This window comes from Cervus canadensis, chromosome 12, assembly GCF_019320065.1.
Source record: "Cervus canadensis isolate Bull #8, Minnesota chromosome 12, ASM1932006v1, whole genome shotgun sequence".
Taxonomy (NCBI): domain Eukaryota; kingdom Metazoa; phylum Chordata; class Mammalia; order Artiodactyla; family Cervidae; genus Cervus; species Cervus canadensis.
The window spans coordinates 51862207-51884675 of NC_057397.1; the positions used below are offsets into that span (position 1 = coordinate 51862207).

The 22469-nt window shown below is 44.8% G+C and overlaps 1 protein-coding gene across 13 annotated transcripts in view; it reads left to right on the forward strand.

Moving 5' to 3' along the window:
* The window catches only part of SYBU (syntabulin), a 122141-nt gene that overhangs the window by 93927 nt on the left and 5745 nt on the right, over nt 1-22469 (forward strand). For 12 of the 13 annotated variants that reach the window (XM_043483629.1, XM_043483619.1, XM_043483625.1 and 9 more), the window contains 2 exons: nt 13376-13478; nt 21818-22021. In XM_043483629.1, coding sequence (XP_043339564.1) covers nt 13376-13478; nt 21818-22021 — 307 coding nt within the window. Of the gene's footprint in view, nt 1-12719; nt 12933-13375; nt 13479-21817; nt 22022-22469 lie in introns of those variants that run through there. The other variant, XM_043483631.1, reaches the window with a different exon arrangement.

The following is a 22469-nucleotide window of genomic DNA, read 5'->3' on the forward strand; positions in this document are numbered from 1 at the left end:
TCTTTGAAAAAATAAAAACCAGGGAATGGTGTACAGGCAATAGGAAGAAGTAGATGTAAGTTGGTGTCAACAATCTAGTGTTTGTGATGAGGGTGGTTTCTTCATTTATTATATTAACTGTGAAGAAATAAACAAAAACATAAAGAAACCAGTTAGTAAATAAAAATAAAGGTAGTCTTGCATGAGTCAATGAGGAGTGTGTGTCAAGAACCAAGGAATTTGATTAATCCAGTTCTGTGCCTCTGAGACTCATATTTCAATGCGGACAGCAGGTGGGAAAATAGCTTTCTGGGTTGCAGAGAAAATAACGCAGCCCCACTCTCTAGGTCCAGGCTTGAGTCCGTGCAGCGCTCTGTGACCTCAAGTCTCGGCCACTGCCTCTCCCCTTGTCTCAGTCTGTACAGCTCATCAGCGGAGATCACTCAGGAGCGCGGGGAGATCAGTAGATCATCAAAGATTGTCAGTAGAGTCACTTCAGACAAAACTAAAGGCTATAGTGTCCCTGGAGTAGGAAAAACAGATGTTTCCTTTTCTTTCCTATCCACCTGCCTGAGAAAGGTGACATTTACATGTTTTCTCAGAGAAGCAAAGGTAGGAGTTCTAGAAATGGAAAAGATCTGTATCCCACCAAACTTTGGCACTGTGTCTTAGAAGGATTTTCAACTCACCTGGGTCTAAACTGCCTTGATGGCCTCGTTCCCGATGCTGCCTCCCCTCCTGCTGCAGCGCTGCTGTCTCCTTCTGCTGCCCCTTCACCCCGGACGCGTCTCCACACTCCTCCTGCAGCAGTCTCCGGAGAGTCGTGAATAGTTTCCAGAGCTCGCTGGTTCACTGAGCATCTCCTGGGACTGTAATCCTTCCAGGAGGGAACAGTGTTTTCCTTTGTTGACCTCTTTTAGCACTTAATGTATCTCCCTCCTAAGAAGTTTGCCTCTTTCTGAAGAAACAGGTTCAGCATCTCAACACGACATTTACTAGGTGTGCAGAGAACTGACGAAAGCTCACCCCCATGGAGATGCTGTATCCTGAGTGTGTATTTGTGACCCCCCCGACCCTGCAAGAAGGTTCGATGGTTAGCTGTCTGTTGTTTAATGTGCTTGAGGCTGTCCTGTGAAATTGGAAGATTCAGTCAATACAGCCCAGGTCTGAGGATTTCCTCAATTTAGAATCTAAAGGGAGGAGGCAGAATCTTTACCATCCTCTGGGAGAATCTTCTCTTTATTTTCTTGCTTGTTTTGAATCCTTGCTCATGACTACACCCCACACTACAGCCTCACCCCACTCCTGCTCTGGGCTCTCCACCTCACTCTTGGTCTGGGCTCCCCTCCTCACTCCCGGTCCGTGCTCCCCTCCTCACTCCCACTCCGTGCTCCCCGCCTCACTCCCGCTCTGGGCTCCAAGTCCTCTCGGACTGGGCCCATTATGTATTGGGACCCAGATGTGATTCAGAGAGGGAGATCATGAGAAGAAAAATCAAAATAATAGCAATATTTTTAAGTTCTTACCAAGCGCCTGGCCCTACTTTTTACATGCTTTACCTATACTAGTTTACATAACCCTTTCAACAACTCCGTAAGAGAGCTCCCGTTACCATTCTCTGTCCACAGAAGGCACAGAGTGGCCAAGTGCCATTCCCAAGGTCACAGCTAGTAACAGGCTACTGAACTGTATTACCTCATAAAAAGCGAAGAGAAACAACTTCATGGGGATTGAAAATGCTAGAGAGAGAGAGAGGATAAATTATTCAGGAATCAAGGTGAAAGGATGTCACAACATTCGAAGTGGAGCAAGGCCAAAGTGCTGACAAGATCCAGTGATGTAGTTCCAGAGGCAGACGGGTTAAATGGAGTGAAGAGAAAGGTCAGGGCTGCTGCGACCTCAGGAGAGTGTGGAGTGTGAGACGGCTTCCTGGGGGTGCTGGGTGGCGGCCTTCCAGGGGCCTGGGAGCGGAGAGCGGACCCCGATGGGTGGGCCCCGTCTCACGTGGCGGCGACAGTGACGAAGATGCCGGGAGGCCGTCGAGACCGTTTGGTCTTCGAGTTTATTTTAGAAACTGTGCTTAAAGACAGAGTGAGATTTAGAAAGAAAGAAACACTGTTTTAGCAGCCTGCTGTGTGTCTCTGCAGCAAATTGTAAATTATGTCATCTTCTTCCTTAGCAAGTGGGTGATTTTGTTCCATTCATGGTCTCGAACTGCTTGCGGAGAGCAGGGCCTCGCTAAGCGTGGAAAGTCAGGGGACTTTGAACAAGACCCATCCCTAACCCTTCCCCCTTATGTCCTGCAGCCCCAGACAAGAATCCGAGCCCTGCTCTGCCTCTGTAGCCTTAGTGACACGCCAGTCCCCAGTTCTCCGCCCCACACACCGCTTCACCACCTCCTTCCTCCCCGTCAGCTGTCTCCACAGCGACACCCCTGCTCCGAACCCACCACTGCCACCTTGAGTCCTGCTTTTTCCCTGATTTAGGTTTTCCTGCCAGACACGGAGGGCAGGCACCTCATTTTGGTAAACACTGGATAAACACGTCTCCTTAAATAGAAGCAGCAGGCTCACCAGCTGGCTTTTTTTCCCTAAGTGGCAGCAACTCAGTTGAATAAACTTGACAAGTCAAAGATGAGGAACATGTAAGAGTGAAAAATTCTTCGAGGAGGATTGGCTTGTGTTATTCCCAGGCCCGCAGGATAATCGGTGTGGATGCAGTTAATGGCCCCTGTGGAGGCCGCCCTTCCCAGCCCTGCTTAGCGGAAGGCCGTGTGGCCGAGGGTTGCCCTTCAAGCCCCTCCTCTTAAGGGCCTGCGCCCGACGCTGCTTCTTTGTGGGAGGCTCTGCCCGCTTGTAGGTTTCCTTGGTTTCACTTGGCATGTCAGCCAGGGACAACTCGAGCCTCCCGGAGGGTTGGGGCTGATGGGATGACCCAGTGGAGAGCTGGCTGGGCTGGGAGCTGTCTCAGTGTTGGATGATTGCTGACACCCCCAAGTCCAAAGTGCTCAGCCCTTCCTCTTTAAAACTGGATTATGAGGACTTCAAAGCATGGATAAACTGCTAAGTGTCCTACTGGCTTTACAAACCGACATGTGTGCACATGAGCTTGGCTGGAACTGGTACCTTCTATATGCCCCCCCTTTCCTTCCAATCCTCTGAGAATGCATCTAGCTCGGGAACGTGCTTCTGGAGGGCTGCGAGGGCAGAGATCACTCTGTAAGTTTGACTCCTTTCTCCTGTCTGCCTTGCCCTCGAGTGAAGCCCTCTTAACTTAACTTCTGCTCACTTGCCTTCCACTTGCCATGGAACAAAGCTCTTGAGTTGGACCAAACTGGAGAGAGATTCCCTGCGCTCTGTATCTTTGGAGATCTCCTTCTCGCAGTGTGGTCCATGACCATCTGCTGCACAGTCATCTATGGTAATTACTTAAAATGCTGATTCCTGGGTCACCCCTCCTTCCCAGCATTCTAAAGCAATTTCTGAGTGAGGCCCAGAAATCACTTCCCAGGTCACCCTTATGCACAGTAAGTTTTAGAAATCATAGCATTATTAATAATTATTATCAGATTAATATTTATGAGCATGTCAAGCACTTACCATGCATTTCACTTCCCATTCATTTCAACTTCACCACAACTCTACAAGGTAGAAATCACCACCCAGAGCAGGGCCTGACACATGGCACATAGCAGATGCTCCATACATTTTCATTAAACAATAAGTTAACCTTAAATATATGTGTGTGTATATACATATATATCTCAGTTCAGTTCAGTTCAGTCACTCAGTTGTGCTTAACTCTTCATGACTCCATGGACTGCAGCTTGCCAGGCTTTCCTTCTAAATTATTCAGTTCAGTTAAGTTCAGTCATGCAGTCATGTCTGACTCTTTGCAAGTCCATGGACTGCAGCATGCCAGGCCTCCCTGTCCAACACCATCTCCTGGAGTCTAATCAAACTCATGTCCATAAGTGATGGACAGTGATGCCATCCAACCATCTCATCCTCTGTTGTCCCCTTCTCCTGCCTTCAATCTTTCCCAGAATCAGGGTCTTTTCAAATTGGTCAGTTCTTTGCATCAGGTGGTCCAAGTATTGGAGTTTCAGCTTCAGCATCAGTCCTTCCAATGAATATTCAGGACTGATTTCCTTTAAGATGGACTGGTTGGATCTCCTTGCAGTCCAAGGGACTCTCAAGAGTCTTCTCCAATACCACAGTTCAAAAGCATTAATTTTTCAGCACTCAACTTTATAGTCCAACTCTCACATCCATACATGACTTCTGAAAAAACCATAGCTTTGACTAGATGAACCTTTGTTGGTAAGGTAATGTCTCTGCTTTTTAATATGCTCTCTAGGTTGGTCATAACTTTTCTTCCAAGGAGCAATCATCTTTTAATTTCATGGCTGCAGTCACCATCTGTAGTGATTTTGGAGCCCAAAAAAATAAAGTCTCTCACCTGTTTCCATTGTTTCCCCATCTATTTGACATGAAGTGATGGGACCAGATGCCATGATCTTAGTTTTCTGAATGTTGAGTTTTAAGCCAACTTTTTCATTCTCCTCTTTCACTTTCATCAAAAGACTCTTTAGTTCTTCTTCACTTTCTGCCATAAGGGTGGTGTTATCTGCATATCTGAGGTTATCGATATTTCTTCCGGCAATCTTGATTCCAGTTTGTGCTTCATCCAGCCCCGCATTTCGCATGATGTATTCTGCATATAAGTTAAATAAGCAGGGTGACAATATACAGCCTTGACGTACTCCTTTCCCGATTTGAAACCAGTCCATCGTTCCATGTCCAGTTCTAACTGTTGCTTCCTGACCTGCATTCAGATTTCTCAGGAGGCAAGCCAGGCAGTCTAGTATTCCCGTCTCTTTAAGAATTTTCCACAGTTTGTTGTGATTCACACAGTCAAAGGCTTTGGCATAGTCAATAAAGCAGAAGTAGATGTTTTTCTGGCACTCATCCAACAGATGTTTTACACACACACACACACACACACATATATATGCCTGCTTCCTACCTGCTAAGTCGCTTCAATCATGTCAGATTCTTTGCAATATGGCTTATAACTTACCAGGCTCCTCTGTTCATGGGCTTCTCTGGGCAATAACACTGGAGCGAGTAGCCATATCCTCCTCCAGCGGATTTTTCCAACCCAGGCATCGAGCCCTAGTCTGTTACGTCACATCCTACATTTAGGTTCTTTACCACTAGTGCCACCTATGAAGCCCATATACATACACACAGATACACACATATCCTCCATAAATAAATAAGGAAACTAAGGTTTACAGAGGTTAAAAACACTTGGCCAAGAACACACGGCTAGTGAGAGGTGGAGCCAGGCTTTGTAGAGCCTTCTTTGGGCAGAGCTTGTTGGTGTGTGAACTTTCAGGCTGGCGCCCCCTTCTGGGCATGCTGAGTTGTGCCTGGCAGTGGTGCCAGAGGACCCCAGGGGCATCTGATTGGCCTTAGATTGAACTGATTGATCCCTATCATCCACCTCTTGGCCATCTCTGATAAATCGGCAGGATCACATTTATTAGTAACGAAGATAACAGGCCCAGGGAACTTGGATGATTGTTCACGAAGCCAAATGGACCCATTCTCCTGCCCTGTACTCTGCTGAAGTTGACCAATGCAGTGTCTTAATTTTCCTGGGAGGTGAGGTAGAAAGATGCTAGTTATATCCTCAGGCCCTGTGGGAGATTAATAAGCTTTTTACCCTGGTCAGAAATGTTCACTTTCTCTTCCCTTCTGGAAGTTTATTTATACTCTGCTCTTTGCTTATCATTTCTTCCATACACTTTTCTTGGTTGGCAGGTAGATTGTATTTCTGCCAAATACAGGTAGCTGAGCCAGGCCAAGATAAAGGAGCGAACCCGATGGTGTTATCCTTGACCTGTTGGCCCTCTATGCCTCCTCTCCCAGTCTCCCTCCCTCCCTTTCTCAGGGGACTGGCCTTTGCCAAGACTTGAGCTGTTGTAAAGGTGTGTGCATTCTCCCTGGGCTTTTCTGAAAGCAGGCTTCTAATGCAGGAGCAACTCTAGAGATTCTTGGAGGCCATCCATGGGGAGTTTGTTTTAGGACCATGGATTTTTTTTTTTTAATATAATCTGATTTATTTATTTATTTTTGGCTGTGCTGGGTCCTCATTGCTGTGTGGGCTTTTTCTCTAGTTGTAACGAGCGGGAGCTACTCCTCGTTGCAGGGTGCAGGGTTCTCATTTCTGTGGCTTCTTTTGTTACAGAGCACAGGCTCCAGGGGTCCGGGCTTCAGTTGCTGTGGCACATGGGCTCTAGAGCACAGGCTCAGTAGTTGTGATGCACTGACTTAGTTGCTTCTTGGCATGTGGGATCTTCCTGGACCAGGGATCGAACCAGTGTCCCTTGCATTTCGAGGCAGATTCTTAACCACTGGACCACCAGGGAAGCTCAGGACTGTGGATCTTTATTACATACTCTATTGTGTACACACACACGTACACACATACGGTTAAAAATAGAAACATGCTCTCCACTGAGGGAAGACCACCGTTTGTAAAGAGTGACCATCAAAATGCCTGACTCAAGTGAGATAAAGCATTTCCTGTTGTGGGGCTTTTTAAGGGAACGATGCCTGAAAAAGCCCTCTTCCAGCCCTCAAGCCACGGTACCAGTAATTCTAGTTAGAAATAATTCTAGCTAGTAATAATAATTCTACTTAGAAATAATAATAGCTTTCCTGTAATGAGTGCTTGCTGTGCGCCAGGCACTGTCTTCATATCTTTTCCTGTTTCACCTAATCCCCACAGTCCCTTAGCACTACCTACTCTTAATATTTTCATCCCTGTTTTACAGATGAGGAAACTGAGGCAGAGAGAGGGTAAACAACTTGCTCGAGACTCCAAGGAGTTAACAGAAGAGCCGTAATTCAAACCCAAGTGGCTTGATTCCCAAACCCTCATAATACTGCATTATATGGTGTGATTACTTTTATTATGATGATTTGCCTTCAAAGTCTTAGACTTTCAAGGAAAAAATCAATTGTCCATAACTGTACTATTCCCCTACTTATAATTTTTATAACAAGAGTAATACATGCACGTGGTAGAAAAGCCAGATGGCCCAGGAAGTTATAAAATGAAAATAAGAGTCTCTTTATATCCTCATTGTCCTATTTTCAAGGGAAACCATTATTACCAGATCTCTTTTTGTTCCTCAAGAAAAATGTTCTATACATGTAGCAGGTTATACATGATTTAAAGATTTATTTACAGAGAAGCAAGCATGCCACACCCACACTTCTTTATCTTGCTTTTCTGGTCGAGTAATAGGTCTTTTCATCTCAGCACACACAGGTGCATGTCACCCCTTTTCATGAGTGTAGAGTATCCATTTAGTTTGCTGTACTGCCTGACTTAAGCTGTCAGTATTGATGGACAATTCACTTGTCTTTTGGGATGCTTATGTGCAGGATAAGTTTCCAGCAGTACAGTTTTCTTTTTTATGCACATTGCGTCAATTCACACTAGTGTTTTGCCCCAAACCCTTAACAGAACCAGTGTTATCAAACTCTGACTTTTTTTTTTCTTCCGATCTGATGAAAAAAAATCTTTTTTATTTCCATTCTTAATTTTGTAAGTGAGATTGTATGGCATTTCAGGTGTATCGGTTGTTTGTTTTTCTCTTTTTGTCCTTTGCCCATTTTTCTGTTCTTTTTTTCTCTCTTTTTTTCCTAATTTGTTTGCACTTTTGGTAAATTAAGGAAATTAGCCCTTTATCTATAAATATGTTATAAATATTTTCGTTCAGTTTATTATTTATCTTTGACTCTGCTATTTTATTTTCATGTAGTTAGATTTATGTGTATAGTTATGTAGTTAGATTTATCAATACAAAATTATTCACTTCTACATCAGACGTGATCTGATATGCAAGAATTCTTGCATATCAGATCATGTCTTCCTGAAAGGTTGTAAGTACCTTTTCCATTTTATAATTACAGAAAGGATTTATATTCATTCTGATTGATGTTCGTATGGAACTGCCATACATTTAAAAGCATATATAAACGTTTATAAACAGAAGTTCAAATTTCAAATATGTAGAAGTGAATAATTTTGTATTGTTAAATCTAACTACATAACTATAAACATAAAATCTAAGTACATAAAAATGCAGTAGACTCAAAGACAAATAATAAACTGAAAGAAAATATTTATTACATATTTATAGATATATTTCAATCAATTTGTTGATCTTTAGATCAAATATTCCCTTTCTGACATAAATACCTATGGAAGTTTTGGGATTAGTTTGCAATAACTAAAACAAAAATCCTTTTTCGGCTGTGAAGCATGTTTTGGATTCCTTGGCTGGGCCCCCAGAGCTAAACTCTGCAGCTAGGAGTCAGTGCTACTGAACAGACTTGGAGTAGCTTCATCTGTAATTACACATGTCCACTGCTCCAGCTGCTTCTTATAGCGCTGCTTGGCCTTAGTGAAAATGGCTCCTCTCCCTTCCCTAGAGACCTTTAAATAGAAGATCTGTGTATCTGTGTGTGGGGACAGGGGATGGGAAGATGAATTGATGGGGGTCCTGGGTTTGTTTTTTTAATTTGCTGATTCTGTTTGAGGTGGATATATAGGTGGCCAATCTGAATCAATCTGATTGTTTTGTGGTAACAAAGGATAAAGGAAGGTTTGGGGTTGCTTGAAGCACTGGTTTAGGATGGCGTTATTACCACTTCGTAGACGTTAGGAGTTCTCTGTTCTCAGAGGCCTGTGTGATATTCTGATGAATGAGGAATCCACAGTGTCCTGAAAGCAGGCAAAAATAATAACGTCCTAAGAGACTGGATCACAGACAGTGTTTAAAAAAAATACATCTAGTTATCCGTAAATTTTGCCCATATTTTTTGTTTCCATTTTCCCTTCCTTCTCTAATTCCCAGCCTTACCATCACATGCACAGAATGCTCATTACCCTAAGGTTATGAATAAAAGTAAGGCCTCTCAAGAGGATCCAGCAGCACCACTGAACAAAAACCCACAGAGCTTCTGCAGGCCGGCAAGCGCAGCTCCTTTATGGCCGGGAGGTGCTGTCTGCTGCCCAGGGTGTGTGATCACCAGACATCAGCATTGCAGGGTATCTCAAAGGCCATCAAGTGCATCCTCCCTTTCAGTCCTGGGGTCCTGCTCCACCTACCCCAGTACCTGATCGAAGACAGTATTGATGAGGATATTGACTTGGATATACACATTTTAAAATTCCCTTCAGCTTTTCAAGCACAGCTCTTCAGTGGCCAAATATTTTTCCCTGTGCTTTGCTGAAGCAGTCCCTGTGACATCAGAGATTTACCAATAGGTGTCTACATACCAGCAGATGGAGGCAAATACTTCCTTGTCCCTCAAACCTGCTTTAGCCTCATGCCATCCAAAAGATTCCTATGGAATATATATTAAAAGTCTCAAAATGAGTATACACTTTGGTTTAAATGTTCTACTTTTAGGAATTTATTCTAAGGAAATAATCAAACAAGAATGTAAATCTGTATGCTCAAGGGTACCCATTAAGCCCACGTGGGTTCAAGAGCAGGCGCTCTGGGGTTAGACAGCTTGGTTTCCCTCTTGGATCTTATTCTTATTGTGTCACCTGCTATGTGTCACTCAGTTTCTCTCCCTTATCTCTAAAATGGACTGATAGCTGTCCCTACCACATAGAGTCTGTCCTGTCATGAAAAATAAGTGACTTAACATGTAAAAGATGCTCAGGATGGTTTCTGGTACATAATGTTTGCTATTAATGATAGAAAAATGGACGTGGCCTACATATTCATTGATTCAATAAAACAAAATGTGCCATGTTGTAAAGTTATTCATATATTAAAAGAAAAACAATTAGGTTACATAATAATGTATTAAGTATGAATGCTGAATAGTTATATACCAAAAGGTTAGTTTTTGGTGATGGAATTACAGACTATATTTTCCCCTCTGGATCATTGCCGTTTTCTAAATCTTCCACAAAAGAAATGCATAGTATAATAAAAGTTGTCTTTTTAAGTCCTGCAGAGTAATAATAACAGCTAACATTTATTGGGCGCTTACAACAGATCAGGTGTTTTTCTGAGACAGGAGGTAGATACTCATTGCTTACAATAACCCCATGAGGCGGGTGCTATGATTATCAATCTCCATTTACAGATTAAGAAATCGAGGCAGAGTGAGGTGAAGTAATGTGCCTACTACGTCTTCCAGCTCATAAGCAGTAGAGGTGGGATTTGAACCTGGGCTGCCTGACTCAGGGCTTTTGTTTTTAGGTTAGGAACTCTCTTTGTATGATTCTATGTAACCCACAGGAGCATTGAACTACATACAGTACCCCCTGCAATCACCTAGTTGTATACACTGTTTAAAGGGAATACATAAAGAGTGCCTCTCCTTCTTGGTATCTTTGTTGCAGCTAATAGATACATAAGAGGTTTTCAGGTCTCCAGCTGTCCTCTTAGTTATCCTGTTTAGTGAACGGGGAGAATATATTCAGATGCCATAGTAAAATTGATTTTTCTGTATATACCTTTTTTAAAAAGAGTGCATTGATTTTACATAACAATAAGCAAACTGTAAATAGTTGATATTTTTAAAAGTCATCAACAGAAATAGGTAAGTAGCATTTACATTCCTCACTATAATATTACTCAGATAGTCCTGAATACAGTTGTACCCTGAATGGGCCTTCTCAGTATCTTTCTGATGTGCACAAGATAAGTTAGAAAAACACAGGATCAAAGTGCCCTAAGGCCTTGCAAACACTAACAAGTCAATATATTGAGTACCAGTAGCAATAAATTTAGAACAAGGTGGTCCCTTCAGTTCAGGGTACATAATTACTGCAGAGGGGCTTCCCTGGTGGTGCCAGTGGTAAAGAACCCACCTGCCAGTGCAGGAGACATAAGAGATGCGGGTTCGATCCTGGGGCAAGAAGATGCCCTGGAGGAGGGCATGACAACCCACTCTAGTTTTATTGCCCAGAGAATCCCATGGACAGAAGAGTCTGATAGATTACAGTCCATGGGGTCAGGGTTACAAAGAGCCAGACAAGACTGAAGCAACTTAGCACACACACACAAACACAAATTTCAGGTCAGAGGCATCGTTAAATAACAATGGATTTTCAGCAAACGTCTGTTTCTGTTCTAGAATTTCCATTCTTATGCAAGCAGTTAAATTATATTGATGGGTCTTTGCATACCTTTTAAAGAATGAAAATTGGGTGTCTCAGAGTAATAATTTTACATCAGAAAATAATATCTTACCCCTGATGGCTGCAACCACAGGACCTATTTTTTGAAAATCATCCACCTTTATCATTTTATAACCAACCTGGTAATTTGCTAGCAGACAAAGTTGGAGTAGACTGTCAGGACTACTGTGTTCCTGGGTAGCATTACCAATCATGAGTCCTTGAAACTGTGAAATACTATAGTTTAGCCAACGCATTGCTCAGAGGCAACTAATTAAGTTCAAGGAGCTTCTGGGAGTTCATTACATCATTAGACAAAGTCTCTGAAATCCAGAAGGAATAGCCAGCCCAGGTTCTGATAAATTGCTACCTTAATCCTCCCAGAATTCTGCTGGGAGCTGGGATTCACAGCTGTCATCTGCCCTAAGAGGTCCTTCCTGATCTCTCTTCCAGAAGAGGCTGACCTTCCCAAGAGGTCCTAGAAATCAGACAAGGGATCTTTCTCTTTGCCTTGCTGTTACTTGCCTCCCCCTTCAGCAAAACCAAAACATGCCGTCAGTAAGAGCATCTGTTCACCAGTGGGCTGCTCTGACCGCCTCTTGTCCTCGTGGCTCATCTTGGCTGTCGGGAAGATGGTAGTTTATTCAGGAACCTCCCCAGCTCCCGCTTCTTTTACGGTCTTCTTGGGACATGTTATCACAGGGGTAGCATGGGGATTTGGTCCGGGACAGAATTCATCACCCACAAGCCTTAGGCAAATAAATCAGCTTTTGTTTCCTCAACAGTAGAAGACAAGATTAATATCTGCCTTACAAAGATGTCAAGATTAATAGGTCAAGGAATAGAAAGAATCCTGAACAAGGGCCTGGAACCTAGTAGGTTCTCAATAAAGAGTCACAATCATCAGGACTTCGGTGGTTAGAGTTCTGTGCATCCAAAGCAGGGGGCATGGGTTTGACCCCTGGTTGGGGAACTAAGCTCCTACATGCACACAACGCAGCCTAAAAAATAAAATTAAATTAAAAATAAATGATTACTAGTCACTGCCTATCAGAAACTCAAGGGATTTAGATTATTCATATTTTCCTCAATCAGAAATGTGATCTGGTTCTGAGTTCTAGGCCAGAAGAGTCACAAATTGTGGCATAGGAGTTGAGAAACAAGATCAAATAAAATTGTGTACCTCTATTGATTTTTCCAAAAGCATTTGGAATTTCATCTTAAAAAAAAAAAAAAATCCTCTTTTTTTTCTTCCTGTTGTCCTGTTACCTCTTCCACGCCCCCGAACTTCCAGGCAATCCATGAAATGTTTTTATTATTACTATTTCAAAACTTTGTTTTGTTAAAAATGAATTTATGTTAATTATTCCACCACACAGCATGTTTTCAATTATACACTGAACCCTAGTCTGTACTTAAAACGTAGTGATCTTTGTAAACTAATAAACAACCCTTGCACCCACCCCCAAAAACTGCGGTTTCAAATTTCAATTATCATTCACAGGTTCCATCACTGGTCACTGTGAACTATTTTCACAGCTCTCTGGAAATGTTAAGTTCCTGCTCTTCTGTTAAGGTTGTGTTCTTCATAGAAAAGCTGCAGCTGCGGTCAGAGAAGTGGAGGATCAGATAGCGGGGCTTGGAGCTGTTATCTGGAGCGCTGGCTTTCCTCCTATTTCGAGCCGGTTGATTATCTCCAGACCCTAACGTGCCAAATTCGAGTATGGCTAGCCGATTGCAAAGTCGAAAGATAAACTCTCCTGGAAAAACCGCTCTGGGGCTGACAAGCATGCTTTTCATGCTGCCGAAACGTTGGGGTCGGGGCGTTCATGTTCCGGGCGCGCCCGGGGAACCGGGAGGGAGCGGCGGGCGCTGTCTCCCGACCGGGTGACCGCAGCTCGTCCGCGGGAAGCCCGGCATCTATGAAACCGGCCTCCCGGTGCTTCCAGGCTGTGTTTAGGCGGCGCCGTCTTCATGCCTGCGCCTCCTCTCGCCGGCTTTGAGGAAAATGCTGGGAGCCTAGGAGCGCTGGAACCCCGCCACATGCTGCGTCCGTGTGCAAACGCGGGAGCCGGGGACCTCAGAGGGCAGGGCATCGGCCAGCGGGCTCTCGGGTTGCGAGCTTCCTGCCCTTCATGCTTCTCCCCCGCCTTTGTTTTTTCAGGTAGTGAAGCCGATTTTAGCTCCTCGAGCAGCACCGGCAGCATCTCGGCTCCTGAGGTCCCCATGTCTGCCGCCGGGAGCAAGCGGTCCTCTTTCTCACGCAAGTAGGCCCGCCCCCAGCTCCCGCTCTGTCCTCGTTAAGACGCGATGCACGGGTGGCTTACCTGTCCTTAACCTGTTTTCCTGGACACCTGGCTTTACTGCTGTCCATTTCCATTTCATGATTCTTCAGTGAATGGGTTTGGGGTTGGTGGCGTTTTTCAGTGATTCACGGTTCGTACTTTGCCCAGCCTTACCTGCCGTGGTCACGTGGTTGGCCCCGCGTGCGCCCATGCGGGGCGCCCCCTCATCCTGTCCCCTGCTCGGGGAGTCCTGCTCCTCCGGCCCCGACCCTGTGCTGACCTGGGGATCAGGCTGGCTGTCTCCCACTTCCCACCCAGCCTACCCCTTCTTGAATCTGTCCTCTTGGCCGCAAAGCCTCTGACTTCACCCTTTCTTGCCTCTAGTTGAGCTTCCTTTTTGGCCCTCTGGGCCACCCCCAGTATTCACCTGGGGAAGGGGTGAAGAAGGTAATAAAGTTCATAGGTCGCGATGCCCCCTACCCCCCAAAAGAAGAAGTCTAACAAAATAGTGACCTGTGTGGGCTCTTGGAATGCCAGCACCACCAACCCCAGGCCTCGTGGCCCCCCAGCACGTTGTTCAGCTTCTCTATGCCTGAGTGTCCTCATCTGGAAAGTAGGGTAACAGTCATACCCACATTGGAGGGTTTATTTGTTGTTGTTTAGTTGCTGAGTCGTGTCTGATTCTTCTGTGACCCCATGGACTGGAGCCTGCCAGGCTCCTCTGTCCATGAGATTTCCCAGGCAAGAATACTGGAGTGGGTTGCCATTTCCTTCTCCAGGGGATCTTCCGATCCTAGGTATTGAACCCACATCTCCTGCTTTGGCAGGCAGGTTCTTTACTGCTCAGCCACCTGGGAAGCCCTGAGGGTTTATAGTTAGGGTTAAATTAGTTAATTGAGTGAAGTGTGTTTACTGTGTTTGAAGCACAGTAAACATCAGCTTGCCATCGGTGCTGTTTGGATTGGGGGAGAGAAGGACCATGAGGAAAAAGGGGGCCACCTTTCACATTTGGTGGGACAGGTTGTCAGCCCCAGGATTCTCTGCTGCCATCTGTAGCTTCATTTATTCAATTAGAATTTATTGAGCATCTATTTTGAGGCAGTTTCTAGAGATATGGCAGTAAACAAAACTTAGGAGAACTATATTTGTTCTAAGAGAGAAAGATTATGCATGTAAATAATATAAATATTTTTTAAAAAACATGCAGAAAAAGGATACAGAGACCCACAGTGTGTGGTATATTCTGAACAGGCTGGTTCTGGGAGACTCTGTGATGAGGTGAGCTCTGGGCAGGGACCTGAACAAAGTGATGGAGTGAGTCACATGACCCTGGGGGTGATTGGTCCCTTGACTGTCCTGGGCCACAATGTCCAAATGTGTAAGAAGGAGGTTGGACCACATGATTCTTAAGGTCCCTTTTCTGGAGAAAAGCTGTTTAGTTTCTAACTGCTTGCATTTCCAGGACTGAGCAAGCAAATGTTTCCCACTTCTCTTGGGTGAGCAGAAGATGTATTATAAAGGGATCTGAGGCCCACAGTGCAGAGTTTTATTGTTAAAAACAAAGCTGAAGCCAGACAAACTTGTAACTAAATAGGGAAGTCTGCAGTGAAGAACAGTTGTTCTATCTCCAAATACCATGTAATTTGGAAATAAAGTGCCTCTGGGATCACAGGATGAGAATATAAACATTCTCTGTACAGATCAGATGTGGCTTGCTCTGAGAATAAGCCATTTACCTCACCCATTCAAGGAATTAGCACATACCCATGGTGCAAGGCATCAAAGAACAGAGAAGCAAAAGAAAAAAGAAATGGCCTGAAGAGCAAACCAATTTTAATAAGCATTTCAAAGGGATTTGAGTCTGTCGTTAAATTCCAAGGTATGTCAGGTATACTGACTGACTTAGAGAAAATATTCTAGTCTGGAACCCATGAATTCCCTCAGTGATGAAAAATTGATGTTTTAAACATAAAATAGCTTAATATAATTATGTGCAAATCAAATATATGCTTAATAGACAGGAAATTGAAATAGGCAAATGTTCTGTCCATTATGCTCACTTTTTAAAAATCTGACCCAGGCACAGACAGAGCACCATCAGTAGATTTCTGGGATGGAATGGTGCAGGTGTTTCACGTAATCTGTGTGTTCTAGAGGACCACGTGTTGAGGACAACTCCTCTGCATGGGCTGGTTCAGTTCAGTTCAGTTCAGTTGCTCAGTCGTGTCCCACTCTTTGCGACCCCATGGACTGCAGCATGCCAGGCCTCCCTGTCCATCACCAACTTCTGGAGCTTACTCAAACTCATGTCCATTGAGTCGGTGATGCCATCCAACCATCTCATCCTCTGTCGTCCCCTTCTCCTCCCACCTTCAATCTTTCCCGGTATCCACGCTAAACTTTTAAAGAGCTTATGATCCTTTTGGACTTCACAGGTAGCGGTAGTGGTCAAGAACCTGCCTGCCAATGCAGGAGTTTAAGAGAAGCAGGTGCCATCACTGGGTCAGGATCCCCTGGAGGAGGGCATGGCAACCCACTCCAGTATTCTTGCCTGGAGAATCCCATGGACAGAGGAGCCTGGTGGGCCATAATCCATTGGGTCGCAAAGAGTTGGGCATGACTAAAGCAACTTAGTGCCTGCACACACATACACACACACACACACACACACACTCCTTTTAATTGATTCACGCCTCCTGTAATAAATGAATTTTCTCTGTGGAGAATTAGATCCTGGGAGGAAGGCTAGCGGGAACATTTGGTGAAGAGGTGGGGGAAATGAAGAACAGGTGGAGCTGGAGAGAATTTTTTTTTATAATTTATGGGCTGTGCTGGGTCTTAGTTGTGGCACACAGGATCTTCATTGCCATGTACTGGATCTTAAGTTGCAGCATGCGGGATCTAGTTCCCTGACTAGGAATTGAAGTGGTAAAGAGCCTGCCTGCCAATGTAGGAGACACAAGAGATGTGGGTTTGATCCCTGGTTTGGGCAGATCCCCTGAAGGAGGGAACGTCAACCCACTCCAGTATTCTTGTCTGGAGAATCCCACGGACAGAGGAGCCTGGTGGGCCACAGTCCATGGGGTGGCAAAAATTCAGCTACAACAGAAGTGACTTAGCACGCAGCACATCCCTGCATTAGAATCGAGGCATCTCAGCCACTCAACCACCAGGGAAGTCCTGAAGAGAATATTTTTGACAGGTGATTTCACAAACAAAGGAAACGGCAACCCACAGAGGAGTCTGGCAGGCTGCAGTCTATAGGGTCGCCGCACACTGGAGGACTAACACTTTCACACTTCACAAACAAAACTTGGAAGATTTACAAACGACCTCCTCTTAGAAGCCACCTCGCTGGTCTTTCTGAGAATTTCTCCTTCTTAAACCAAAACTCTAATCTGACTAGAGGCACCTAGAAGTGAAAAGAAAAAAAAAAAGCTCAGGATTTGGAGTCAGATGGGCCTGGGTTTGACTTGAGCATCTATCATTTATTAGGTACAAGAAAGACCCAGAACTCCCAGCTTCAGTTTCCTGTTCTGGAAAATGGGGTGATAATGGCATTTACCTTCCTGATTTAAATGAACTGAGAGATCTTTGCTACCCTATGGACTAGCCCACCAGGCTCCTCTGTCCATGGGGATTCTTCAGAAAAGAATACTGGAGTGGGATGCCATGCCCTTCTCTAAGGGATCTTCTTGACACTGGGATTGAATCTATGTCTCTTACGTCTCCTGTATTGGCCGGCAGTTTCTTTACTACCAGCGCCACCTGGGAAGCCTCTTAACACAGTGCCCAGAACTCAGGAAGAGAGTCATTAGATGGTTATTTTTAGTCAGTAGTGATAAAAATAATACTAATGAACGGGCAAGATGCTGGTGCTGCTGTGGCCGATGGTAGTGGTGGTGGCGGCGATGGTGATTATCATATCAGTTTGCTCAGGCTGTTATAACAAAAAAAAACACAGACTGAGGAGCTCTAAACAGCAGAGATCCACTTTCCACTATCGTGGAGGCTGGAAATCCAAGATCAAGGTGTTGGCAGGACTGGCTTCTTGCGGCGGCCCGTCTCCTTGACTTGTAGATGCCCATCTCGTCCTTCTTTCCTCACATAGTCTTTTCTCTGTGTCTGTGTCCAAATTCCCTCTTCCTATAAGCACACTAGTCAAATTGGATTGAGGCCCACCCTAGCACATTGTTTTAACAGAAATACCCTTTTTAAAGCCCTATTTCCAAATACAGTCACATTCTTAGGTGCTGGGAGTCAGAGCTTCCACCTGTGAATTGGAGGGGGACACTGTTCAGCCTGTAACAATGATGATGAAGATGGTGAGGGCCAGGGTGAGGATGGTACCTGAAGGAAAGGGCAAGGGCTGGGGAAGGGAAATTTCCCTGGGCACTTTATGAGGATCCCGTCTTCACCTCCCCGTTTCTCTCATTTCCAGTTACTGGTTCAGGTTTGCAGGAAGGGGCATGGGGTAGCAGAATTCTCTCTCTCTGTGGACTGCATTCATCTTGTCCACCAAACCAAGGGACTTGGGGAGGGCTAGGAAGGCGGCATCAAATTTGCCTGTGCATGGCCTTGACAGGCATGGAATCCTGTTTCTCCATTGAAATGTTTTTTGTTTTTTTTTTATCATCATCCATGATGAGTTTGTACCCACATAAGTTAGCATTTGAACTAAACTAAATGTAAGGGACAGGATTGATCATTTAAGGCATGCAGTTTCTTTTTTAAATGTTAGCTCTTACAAACAGTCTAGTAACTCATTTCCTGAAATATATTTCAAGACTCGATTGTACTTGAGTAGTGTTTGATAGCTTGAAGAGTTTTTGCTTTATTTTGTATAGCAGATGAGTTCTTACAAAATCCTCACCTTATTTAATTTGTATGTCATTAATCATACATCTTAGTGCAAGCACCAAACTAAAGAAGTTGGTGGTGAATTCTTCAGGTTAATAACCACATACCTAGCCAGTAGCTAGTATACCTGTTTACAAACCTAAAACAATATATTCCATTTGTGGAAAGCTGGAGACATATCTGTAGAGTTAAGAGACCTGGATTTAAATCCCAGTTGAGTTGTGAGTTCTTGGACCAGTTTTTTTCTTTTTTCCCCTGCTTGCATGTGTGCTAAGTTGCTTCAGCCGAGTCCAGCTCTTTGTGACCCCTTGGAGTGTAGCCCGCCAGGCTCTTCTGTCCATGGGATTCTCCAGGCAAGAATACTGAAGTGGGTTGCTATGCCCTCCCCCAGGGGATCTTCCCAACCTAGGGATAGAAAATGAGTCTCTTTCATCTCTTGCGTTAGCAGGCGGGTTCTTTACCACTAGCATCACCTGGAAAGCCCTTTCCCCCCTGCTGAGCTTCATTTATTTCTCATAACTTGAGTACTTCCCATACTTCACGTCATATAAAAAAGAAAGTGATCATCTGACTAGCCTTACTGTCATAAATCTTGTTGCTGTGATGGTCAAAGTTAAGTGAAACAATGTTCATAAAACCCTTGCAACAGAGCTTGGGTTGCAGAAGGTTCTTGGTGAAGAATTCCCTGGATCAACATGAGGGGTACCGCTTTACTTTTTCTCCTAACTTGTAATGGTTAACCCTCCACATTTCTCATAGCCACATGAAAAAATAGTCAGGCCAGTTGGTGCCAGACTTAGAAGTAAAGCATAGAGAAGCACCTCCCAAGCCAGAGAACATGTTCTTTCCTGCCCCGCCCCTACCACAGAGTTGCTGAAGTTGGTTTGTCACAAAGCCATCAGCCCATCTGTTCCATATAAAGTGTCCCCTTTCACAAAAAAAAAGGAGGCAGAGTCCATTTGGATGATTTCAAAAGGAAAGAACTTTTTAACTTTAGAATTTCATGATGTTTCATTTATATGTGATTTACTGGGTTGAGTGCTAGTTCAAATTGTATTAGATTTTAAGTAATTGCAATTTTGGAGCCAAGTAGACCCCAAGTGCACACACTTATACTGACATTCATTCGTGTTTCTTAGTGAGATGTGTCTGTTGGATACACTTGCAATCAAAATTGCAAAGAGAGACTGTCAAAAAGCAGCCCTGCTCTATGAAGAGTATCGTTTTCCCTTTTACTTCCTTGTAATGTCATCAAGATATATTCCTGACATAGATGTACTATCCTATTTAAGTAATTTCTGCATTCTTAAGATGCTTCCTTACATCGCGTTGTTGTTGTTGTTTAGTCACTGTGTCCGACTCTTTGCGACCCCACGGACTCTAGTCCGCCAGGCCCCTCTGTCTATGGGATTTCCCAGGCAAGAATACTGGAGTGGGTTGCCATTTCCTTCTCCAAGGAATCGTCCCAACCCAGGGATCAAACCTGCCTCTCCTGCATTGGCAGGTGGGTTCTTTACCACTGAGCCACCAAGAAAGCCCGTTCCTTACACTGTTTTGTATGTATGTGTACTCAGTCGTGTCCAACTCTTCGCAACCCCATGGACTGTAGCCCACTAGGCTCCTCTGTCCATGGAATTCTCCAGGCATGAATACTGGAGTGTGTTGCCATTTCCTTCTTCAGGGGATCTTCCCGACCCAGGGATCAGACCCACATCTCTTGCATCTCCTGCATTGACAGGCAGATTCTTTACCACGGTGCCACCTGGGAAGCCACATTCCTAACACTAGGGAGTGTCAAATCTATGGAACTAGATTAACAGGAAAGTTCAAACAAGATTATCCAAAAATAGTACCTTGCAGTTGAATTGCCCTTAACAGCTTATCCAGTGTATTCAACATGCATTCTTTATTTCCACATCACCTCTGTGAAAGTTATCACATCTCCCCAATAGTAAGTGGCTTACTTGCTAAGTTCCTAGTAAGTGGCAGTGCCAGGATTTCAGCCCAGTTTATTATTCACTTAGCAGTCATTTAGGGAGAACCTACCTGTGCTGGGAGGTAGTGCGGATGTAAGAGCACAAGCTATATTTCTGCCCTCAGGACACCCTAGTCTGGTGGGGAGGACAGACAAGCCCACCATGGTGATGCACTGTGATAAGTTCCATGGTGAAGTCTGCACAGCGGGGTGGGAAGCACCAGGGGATGGCAACTATACCAGCCTAGAGGAGGAAGAGTCCAGAGAAGGCTGCTTGGAGAAGGTTCCCATCCATCTTGAAGTAGGAGGTATCCAGAGGCTCAGAGTAGGGAGCAGAAGAACTTCTAGATAGAGAAAATAAGTTCAAAATTGAAAGGATGATGGAGAGCATGGACCATGAGGAAATTAAATTGTCTGGAATGCAGGGGAAGGGGGGAAGAGGGGCAGAGAGAGGATGGGTTGAATGCGGTGGTGTGGGGATGGGATCAGACCTTGTGAGCTGTATTAAGGAGTCTGGATGTTTTTCTGGAAGCTGAATGGCTTTGAGGAGGCCAGTAACACTCAAGTTGCGCATTGGAAAAGCTGCTTTCACCAGAGGGACAGCCTCCTTGCTGAGAGGGCAAGACAAGAGGCAGGGAAACAAAAGGGGTAATATTTCAGCAGTTCAATGATAAAGGTTTTCATGCTAAGTCATTGGGGGCTTCCCAGGTGGCTCAGTGGTAAAGAACCCACCTGCCAATGCCAATGCAGATGTGGGTGCCATCCCTGGGTTAGGAAGATCCCCTGGAGGAGGAAATGGCAACCCATTCTAGTATTCTTGCTGGGAAATCCTATGGACAGAGGAGCCTGGTGGGCTTCAGTCCACAGCATCCAAAAGAGTTGGACGCAACTCAGCAACTAAAAGAACCACAAGTCATTGGGAGTAGAAAGAAAAAGAAAACATATAGGTGGTTAAAATTATAGATGATACATTTATGTGGGTTATATTTATCTGTCCTGGTTTTTCCTTCTTCCTTGTGGGCAAACTCCTTCTCCCTGATCCTCCAAATGATCCACCCCAGTTTTCTGACCCAACATGAACAAAACCCAAATATTTTAAAGTAGAAACAGGTATACTGAAATAGACGCCACATCTTTAAAACAGCCTCTGGAACGAAACTAAACCAAAGCAACCTTTTACATGGTTTGTGTTCTTAGCAGGCAGCTGGGTTTAATCCAAAACAAGCTTTATGGTCAGAAACTATTTGAAAGAACAGCAGAGGGAGGGAGCCCTGTGCTGACAACACAGGGGAGAAAATATCTCAGGCAGGTGGGAAGAAGGCGCTCATAAAGCCAAGTTGCTCTAATCATTATAGGGTTGACCCCTTTCAACCCTATTATAGGTTGGATTTCCTCGGTGGTGACTAGCTTTAAGAAGGAATAGAACGTTCGCACTTGGGTATCCCCGGCCCCAGGGATTCTAACAAGCTTCATGCTTCTCTCCCAGTCGAGGTCCCCACGGGCGGAGCAATGGAGCTTCATCCTACAAGTCTGGCAACAGCCCACCCTCCCCGCGGGAGAAGGACCTTCTGGCCATGCTTTGCAGGAACCAGCTGAGTCCCGTGAACATCCACCCCAGTTATGCGCCTTCTTCCCCCAGCAGCAGCAACTCCGGCTCCTACAAAGGAAGTGACTGTAGTCCTGTCATGAGGTGAGTGCCGTCTGTCTCCCGGCCCATGGTCCTTAGTTTGTCCTACTTGTAAGCTTCTCTTTAAGAAAAAAAAAAAAAAAACCATATATATATAAAACTTGCGATGGCTTCCCTGGTGGTTCAGTGGTAAAGAATTCTGCCTGCCAAGTAGGAGAGTCAGGTTCGATTCTTGAGTCTGGAAGATCCCCTGGAGGAGGGCATGGCAACCCACTCCAGTACTCTTGCATGGCGAATCCACCAGGACAGAGGAGCCTGGTGGGCTACAGTCCGTGGGGTCGCAAAGAGTCGGACACGACTGAGAGACTGAGCGTGCATGCGTCCAGCTCTCAATCCCCTGCCTTGTTCTGCGATATGACACACCTCTTTCCTTTCCCTCACTCAGTAACAGTCCTTCAAGGGCTGCTGCAGGAAGGACGGGAGCCCCAGTTTCTAATAAGGTTCAGCAGTC